Source organism: Carlito syrichta, unplaced genomic scaffold, assembly GCF_000164805.1.
Source record: "Carlito syrichta isolate Samal-C Ts95f unplaced genomic scaffold, Tarsius_syrichta-2.0.1 Scaffold115619, whole genome shotgun sequence".
Taxonomy (NCBI): domain Eukaryota; kingdom Metazoa; phylum Chordata; class Mammalia; order Primates; family Tarsiidae; genus Carlito; species Carlito syrichta.
The window spans coordinates 353,824-362,537 of NW_007059715.1; the positions used below are offsets into that span (position 1 = coordinate 353,824).

Here is an 8,714-nt window from a genome sequence, read left to right on the forward strand (position 1 = left end):
AACCAGAGGAATTACCAGAGGACTGGTGGGGGTGTGTGGCTTCGGGATGATTCAAGTGCATTACATTTATGTATGTTATTAGTACATTGTAATATATGATAATGTACTGCCGCTGATCTGACAGGAGGCAGAGCTCAGACAGTAATGCGAGCGATGGGGAGCGGTTGTAAATACAAATGAAGCTTTGCTCCCCCCTACCTCCTGCTGTGTGACCCAGTTCTTACAGCGGTCCCTGGCCTGGGAGTTGGGGACCCCTGCTGTAGTCACATCATCTCAACTCAGTGTTGTTTTGGTTTTGTGACAGAGACAAATATTAGTGAGGGATTGAGTGGGCAGATAATATTTTATTTTAGTTTATTTTTGTGTGTTGGAGTCTCACTCTGTTGCCCAGGCTGGAGTGCAGTGGTACACTCACAACCACCGCAGCCTCGACCTGCTGCAGCCTCGACCAGCTGGGCTCAGGTCGAAGCTCTGCCTTCCAGGTAGCTGGAACTACAGGCATGTGCCACCATGCCTGGCTAATTTTTAAAAAAATTTATTGTAGAAATGAGATCTCACCAAGTTGCCCAGGCTAGTCTCAAACCCCTGGACTCAGGCAATCCTCACTTTGGCCTTCCAAAGTGCTGGGATTACAGGCTTGAGTCACCGTGCCCAGCCTGCAGATAATATTTTACTTAAGCCAGTGTTTACTCCCAAAGGCCAATGGCTAATTCTTTCCCAGGATTGGTATGTGTCCTCCTTCTTTAGTTTGGCTATTTAGTATGGATTTTTGTTTAATTTGCACAGCACAGCATTAGGAGCCTTGAGATCCTAAATTACATAAAAAATTATGCTGCCTGGCATTGTGAGCACAGTAAAAATAGAAAGAAAAAAAAATCCCACAAGAGGGAACTGGCTAAACTATGTGTGTTCTAGACTGACTTGGAAAGTATAATTCTCTAATTTTATCAGTGTGGTCAAGATAGTCACACAAAACATTCTATAGGTTCTTTCTTAGGACTTTGGCCCTAAGAAAGGAGTCTGGATTCTAAGTCCCAATCCCTCCTATAGCCAGGGTTGAAATGACCTACTTGTGAAGGAAATTCCCAGATTGCCTCCAGGGATTTCCATGGGGAGTTGGAGGCTCAATGGAGTCTCTTAAGTGTTGCACAAGGGCAGATTCCTATACATGTATCTCTGTGTCTCTCATCCACGTAGTATTTCCTTCTGAGCATCTCTGTGTTGCAGGTTCTCACCAGAAAATACAGAACTTCTTACAACGTTAGGATTACTCTACTTACAGGTAATGAAAACTCTTCTCAGTCATGCATTGTTGTTAGATGTACTTGTGGGTTTGTGTGTATAGTGATTTTCCTGCGTTTTGATATTTAACACATTTTTCTAAAGGTCATAGGAAGCACATGCACCTTCCCCTCTCTATCTGACACTCTGCTAAAGAAATTAACTTAATTTCTTAATAGGAAGTAATTCTCTTATAGCCTAGTGCAATTGTAATTCTTCTCTAATGGAGAGAAGAGCGTATATGAGAATTAACTGGTCATGGGGGCTATTATTTTGTTGTTGGGGGGAAGAAATTGGGCTACACAGTAACACTTCCTAGGGCCTTGGGGCAAAGCCATTTCTTTTGCTCTTTCATTCCAGGCGGGGTCTTATGGGAAAGAGAGAGGGCAGAGCATACCTTATGTAGAATAAGAAGTCTCTTCTCCACTCCACATTCCTGAGTATAAATGGGATTCTTTTAGTTCTCTTGCTTCTCTGTATCAGTCCGAGGACCCAGGGCCAGAGATCCCTGAGGGGCCTTCTCCCCCCATCCCAATTTCCTTGTTCAACTGATTCTGCCTCCAGCTCTTCCTCTATGGTGACTTTTATGTCTATTTTATTTTTCTTTTCTTTCTTTCTTTTTTTTTTGAGTTGGAGTCTCACTCTGTCGCCCAGGCTGGAGTGAAGTGGTATGCTCATGGCCACCACAGCCTTGACCTGCTGGGTTCAGGCGATCCTTCTGCCTAAGCTTTCCAAATAGCTGGAACTACAGGCATGCGCCACCACATTTTTTTATTTATAGTAGAGATGAGGGCTCGCCAAGTTGCCCAGGCTGGTCTTGAACCCATGGGCACGGGCAATCCTCTCACCTCAACCTTCTAAAGTGCTGGGATTATAGGTGTGAGCCACTGCACTCAGCCTATTTTATTTTTCTTTAAAAGGAATCAGGAGCTTAACCCAGGGTCTTCCTGGGCTTTGGCTTGGGCGGTTGGCCCCAAGGGAGATGAGGCTAACCAGCCTCTTTCCTCATATGGAACAGCACTAGTGGGGCAGAGATGGTTCCTGGCAGATAGATACTTTGACCTTATCAGAAGACAGACCAACAAAATAGGAGGAAAACCATAAATGTGGGGATTTTTAGTTTTCTTTCTCTGTCTGGTAACTGTAATTCTGTACATTTTGTTGTTGCAAAAACTCATAAAAGGCAGGCATTTCTGTTCTGAGTGTGGTTGGCCAGACTTTTTAACTATCATCTACCCTCCGATGTAAATTCTCTGGTTTGCTTTTTTCCCAAGCTCGGCATTTACCAGAAGGCATTTGAACATCTTGGAAATGCACTGACTTATGACCCTACCAACTACAAGGTATTGTGGGCTGTGAAACCCCAGAACCTTCACATAGATGGCCCCATTGCTCCTGGAGGTGATCTGATCCTGGAAAGCAAGGGAATAGCTTCTTCATTGTGAATACCTGAGAAATTACCCTTTTCTTAGAAAAATTATAAATAAGCAATTCTTTTTTTTTTTTTTTTTGAGTTGGAGTCTCACTCTGTCACCCAGATTGGAGTGCAGTGGGACCTGCTGGGCTCCGGCGATCCTTCCACCTCAGCCTTCCAAGTAGCGGAACTATAGGCATGCACTACCACACCTGGCTAATTTTTGATTTATTGTAGAGATGAGGTCTCGCCAAGTTGCCCAGGCGGGTCAAATAAGTCATTCTTATTATTGCTTATGTGTTACTTAAGAAATTAGCAACCTCCACAGCTATTATCAAAAATAATTTTACTGGGTGCAGTGGTTCACACTTGTAATTCCAGCACTTTGGGAAGTTGAGGCAGGAGGATTGCTCAAGTACAGGAGTTCAAGACCAGCCTGGGCAACATAGCAAGACCTTGTCTTTACAAAAAAAATTTAAAAATTAGCTGAGTATGGTGGCATATGCTTGTAGTCCTAGCTATTTGAAAGGCTGAGGAGGGAGGATCACTTGAGCCCAGGAGTTGGAGGCTACGGTGAGCCATGATTGTGCCACTGTACTCCAGCCTGGGCAACAGAATGAGAACTTGTCTCTAAAAGAATAATAATAATAATTCTGGTAAAATGATTTCTAGAGATTCCTAATAAATTTGAGATTACAACTTTTGTTTAGATGTGGCTCTGGGATAAGAAGAAATAGCATCAAATGGATGAATATAATTGAGGGAGATGCAGTAAGACAGGCTGTTTATTGAAGGACACAAACTCACAAACTTGATTCAGGAAGCCATAGTAGTCTGACTGTTGGTTCCACGTCTTGTCACTTTTCCTTTCATTAGAGAGGTCGATGAGGCCTAAAGCTGTCTCACCTTCTGTTCTGTGGCAAAAAGAGCTCTCTGTACCTTTGGGACAGGTATATCTGAGGTATCTAGAGCGCTCAGTGCACCTAGTAGGGGCTGCAGAGAACAGACTAAAGGGGCTCTTACTTAAAGGACCCTGGTATTCACTCTGAAATACTGACTTTCCTGGCTAGAATTAGGGAATGGATATAATGAATGAAACCAGTGACATTATATCTTTTTTGTGTGTGCTTTGCCAAGGATGTGTGGTGTGAGGGTTCTGTTCAAGAGCATTTGTCCCGGTGGTTTGGATGTGTTATTTTTGTCCTTGGGAGAAATTCTCAGTCCCATCTATGCTGACGGGCCTGCTGAGTGTCTGCACTCAGGAAGGCTACCTTGGCTACCTTACTGCTCCAACCTTTCGGAATGACGGAATTGCTTTCTAATTTGCCACGTTTTCAGGCTATCTTGGCAGCAGGCAGCATGATGCAGACCCATGGGGATTTTGATGTTGCTCTCACCAAATACCGAATTGTAGCTTGTGCTGCTCCAGAAAGTCCTCCGCTCTGGAATAATATTGGAATGTGTTTCTTTGGCAAGAAGAAATACGTGGCAGTGAGTGTCCCCTCATGTTCCTTGTTTGTGTTCATACATGTGCTTATTGGGTCTACCTAGCTTGCTCTACCCCTTCATTGAGTGCCCCCTCTCTCCCACAGGCCATCAGCTGCCTGAAACGAGCCAACTACTTAGCACCCTTCGACTGGAAGATTCTGTATAACTTGGGCCTTGTGCACTTGACCATGCAGCAGTATGCATCCGCTTTTCATTTTCTCAGTGCAGCCATCAACTTCCAGCCAAAGATGGGGGAGCTCTACATGCTCTTGGCTGGTAAGAGACATTTATGTGGAACCCCTCCCCACGGTTTGTCATGAGGGAAAAATGGATGGGAATTATAGGAGGTCAGGGGCTAAGTGTCCCATAGGAGCTGTTCCCTTGGAGATCCTATAGGAATGCAGGAATCTGGGTTACTATCCTCGAGCTTGAAGAACATAAAACAAAAATATGACAAAGTAACTGGTTGCTTCTAACCTGGGAGAATTTCACTCCGAAGCCAACAGGTTAAATCAAGTTCATCCCTCGTTCACCTTTTCCCAATTTTTTCCTCTTGGCTTGACAATTCATTTATATATACATTGAGTTCAGACAGTGAGTGTTCAGAGTTTGGGCATTGGGAGGGATCCTGCCACTCTACTTACTGTGTATACCTAGAGTTGATGTGGATTACATGATTAAACACTCAGTGAATAGTGTTGTTTTTGTTGAAATACTGGTTTTTGAAAACTATCAGTTTTGTTTTGGTTACATAATCGGTCTCTTATTATCAATATTGTTGTTTTTACTCTAATTGGTCCCTAGGTGGTAGTTCCACATCAAGCTACTTTATATTGAAACCCTTTTCTCCTCTGAGTATAATTTTATATAGAATGAGGTGTCATTCCTGAAGCTCCATTTTATGCCGTGTAAATACTAAAATTGATCACAAAAATAAGTTATAATCAAACACTTTAAACATTATATATAAAACCATTTAATTTAAAAGTACTAACTAAATATTATTTCCAGGGAATATTATTTCCGTATACTAAACTTACTAAATGTAAGCCCAAAAGCAGTTTGCATGTCCTCATTAACAGTAGTCTTTGGTGGGGTTTTTTTGGCCCTTACTATGGGGTCCTTATTTATATGAGAAAACTTGCAAAAGCAATGTATTGGTGATTGTTTGAGCTTGCCTGAATACAGAGACCATCTTAATGGGAAGTGGAATGTAAACAGCCATGATGCAAGACATAAGCAGTGATTCTAACTTGACAGGGTAGAGGCAGCATTCACGCTGGATCCCAAAGGACAAGCTAGCGTGGTACAGTTCAGGATGGCTGAGAAACCACTGTGCACAAAGATACAAGACCATGAAACTGCAGTGTCTCTTGTAGTTAGTGGGCAAGAGTGTTAGAGAACATGGTGAGAGATGAGTCAGGAAGGACAGTTGGGGTCACATTATGGAGGGCCATGATTACAGTGCAAGGACTTTAGACTTCATCTTAGAGGCCGGGTTTGTCTAACTGTGTCCCTAGATCTGCTCTTAGTTGAATAGCTGGTGGAGCTGGAGGGGGCAGGGCTTCTAAAAAGCTGTTTTTGTTTGTTTTATATATTAGGCATCAAGGAAATACTGATTTAAAAGGGTAGGGGGTGTTATGTTGCTAAATAAAAGTTTAAAGATTATGGTTGTAGGTGATGGGGAGCCAGTGAGGATTTGTAAATAGGATGGTGACATGGTCAGATTGATTTGTGAGTCAGTGGGATACCTGGTGGCATCGTAGAAGTGGAATGAAGGCAGATGGGGACATTGCCACTGGGGAAAAAAATGGAAAGGTGGAAACTCCTTGGGCCTGAACAAGGGCAGTGTCAGAAAAGAAACTGCAAAAATAGGGTGCACAGAACTTGGCAACTGACTATGGAGAAGGATATTGAATATTGCACCAGGTATATAAGCTGAATGACTGGGTCAACTATGGTGCTGTGAGCCGAGAGGATGAAGAAGGAGTTCGGTATGGGGGCAATCCTGAAGTATTCCTCTTGTCTTCTTAGCTGAGCTCTCTAGCTGCAGTGCTCACTTTCTTTATTGCAGTGGCTTTGACCAATCTGGAGGATGTAGAGAATGCCAAGAGAGCCTACGCAGAAGCAGTCCGCCTGGACAAGTAAGCTGCTTTGTCGGGAATGGTACTGAGGAGGGCTGGTCTCCTGGCCTATGTACACAGCAGGCACGAGCATGAAGGATGTGGTTCCTGTGCACATGGTGGCTCAGCAAGAATTGACACTTTCTGAGAAAATGTTTTCAGTCTCAAGTTTAATAGTCAGGAAGCCAGAGAAAGCCAGAGCTGGGCGTGGGCTTGGATTGCCGATAGCCATGGGCTAGCTGGAATATCAGATGAGACTGTGGACTCGGCTTAATTGAAGATAAGTTTGACGCTTCCAGGATTTATTCCTCTGGCATCTGCTAGACAGCAAGACAGAGATCGCTTTTTCATCCCTGGCCATGGTGATCTCTGTTGACCCTTGAGATGTCAGACCTGCTTTTACCTGCTTGGCTGGTTGGGCAGTTAGTTCCTTGATTCTCCTCCACAGGTTCAGCACGTGTGCTCCTCCCCTGCTGCATAATGGAGAAACCTCTACTTACCCAGTTTTGTTTTGTTTTGTGCAGTGAGAAGGCTCTCTAAATGACCATTTGTTACAGAGCCCCAGCTCCAAAAAGTCCCTGTCTGTCTGCCACAGGTGTAACCCTTTAGTCAACTTGAACTACGCTGTGCTGCTGTACAACCAGGGTGAGAAGAGGGGTGCCCTGGCCCAGTATCAGGAGATGGAGAAGAAAGTCATCCTACTCAAGGACAACAGCTCTCTGGAATTTGACCCTGAGGTATGTCTTTTATTAACTCCCAGGAGTCACAAGCAAGCTGTTAGGAGTCTTTTGGATTAAGCTCAAATAATACAAATGCAAGGCATTATAGGCTCATGGCTCTATGGGCTTTGATGTGTCTGGCAGCATGAGTTCATCAATTAATAACAGCCTGAGAAAGACTTTCCTAGAATAATAAAAAGGAAATTCAGGCTTACTGAGTTGTCTATTGCTAATACAACTCATCGAAGTTGAGGTCTGTATCTCTTTGTAGCTTCCTCCCACTTCCCTTCATCTAGGAAAGGCAGAGTTTAGCCCAAAAATGTACCAAAATTGAATTGTTGGGTTTTGAGATCCTGTGTGAGCCCCCTTGCCATCCACTAGAGGCAGTCTACATTTTCTGCTGTTGGAGAATGCTTTCCTCGTGACAAGCATTCCTACCTCAAATGCTACTACCAGCAGACACTATTTCAGCAAAACCTCCCTGGCAGAAGACCAAAGAAGAGGTGGGCTGGCTTGTCACTGACAGTCAAGCATTGGACTTTTTTTCTTCCTTTGTGGGCACAAGATGGTGGAGATGGCTCAGAAGTTGGGAGCGGCTCTCCAGGTTGGGGAGGCACTGATCTGGACTAAACCAGTTAAAGATCCCAAATCAAAGCACCGGACTACTTCAACCAGCAAGCCTGCCAGTTTCCAGCAGCCTCTGGGCTCTAATCAAGCTCTAGGACAGGCAATGTCTTCAGCAGCTGCATACAGGAAGCTCCCCTTAGGTAAGACTATTCAGAACTCTGGGAAGAAAACCCTAGCAGGTATAAGCCACATGTGTTAGCAAAGAGATTACAGTTTTGAGTGAGTCTTGTGCTCTTTAGACTCATAACACGTCCAACATAGTATTGGCCATAAGGGGGAAGAAAAACTGTAGAGTGGCCACATTGGTACTTATTTCCTTCAGATAAGGTATGTCATAGGTAACTGCTAGTAGCAGGCTTAGATGAATGGCAGCACACTGGTCTCTACAATTTGCAAGTTTAGAAATATGTTTTAAGTACATTCTACTATGCAGTCTCCATTTAATTTTCATTGCTTTATCATAAGTTGGCATGGTGTAAGTAATTAAAAGATTTCTTTCAGTGACTCATTGAAGGCAAACTTAACTGTTGCTTTATTTCTTCAGTTATGGTCTTCCCTCGTAGCTGACCAGTGTGACATTTCCACTAGTCCCAGAAAATGTGGGGTTTCCTCTTGAAATTGAACAGCAAAAATAATGATTTCTTCTAGCATTGTGGAACTGAAGATTCAAGCTGTTTATTTTGCTACCAGGTGCTGGAGGAACATCTCAGCTTACAAAGCCGCCATCTCTCCCTCTGGAGCCAGAGCCTGCTGTGGAAGCAAGCCCAACTGAAACCTCAGCACAGACAAGAGAAAAATAAGAGCAGGATGATCCCAGAGTAGGAGTTCCTTGGGCAAAGATGTCCTGGATTAAGAAAAGTCACATGGCACAGACAGAATGGAGGCCAGCAACACAGAACTGAAAACATCAAATTCAGGGTGTGTGCTGAGGTTCATGAGGCGCCTGTGAGGAGCCTTCGACTCTGCCTGCCAGCACTTGGGTAGGGTGTCCTCTGTGGGCCCCACAAGCCAGGAGGTAGGGAGAGGACAACACAGTTCCCTTAAGAAACAGGAGCAAGGCTT

At 44.0% G+C, this 8,714-nt stretch overlaps 1 protein-coding gene across 1 annotated transcript in view; it reads left to right on the plus strand.

Moving 5' to 3' along the window:
- The window catches only part of BBS4 (Bardet-Biedl syndrome 4), a 48,192-nt gene extending 39,663 nt beyond the window's left edge, over positions 1-8,529 (plus strand). The window contains exons 9-16 of the mRNA XM_008072879.2: positions 1,228-1,282; positions 2,556-2,624; positions 4,034-4,186; positions 4,288-4,459; positions 6,258-6,327; positions 6,902-7,043; positions 7,591-7,792; positions 8,343-8,529. Of these exons, the coding sequence (XP_008071070.1) occupies positions 1,228-1,282; positions 2,556-2,624; positions 4,034-4,186; positions 4,288-4,459; positions 6,258-6,327; positions 6,902-7,043; positions 7,591-7,792; positions 8,343-8,452 (973 nt within the window). The 3' untranslated portion in view covers positions 8,453-8,529. The remainder of the gene's footprint in view (positions 1-1,227; positions 1,283-2,555; positions 2,625-4,033; positions 4,187-4,287; positions 4,460-6,257; positions 6,328-6,901; positions 7,044-7,590; positions 7,793-8,342) is intronic.
- Positions 8,530-8,714: the final 185 nt, after the last annotated feature.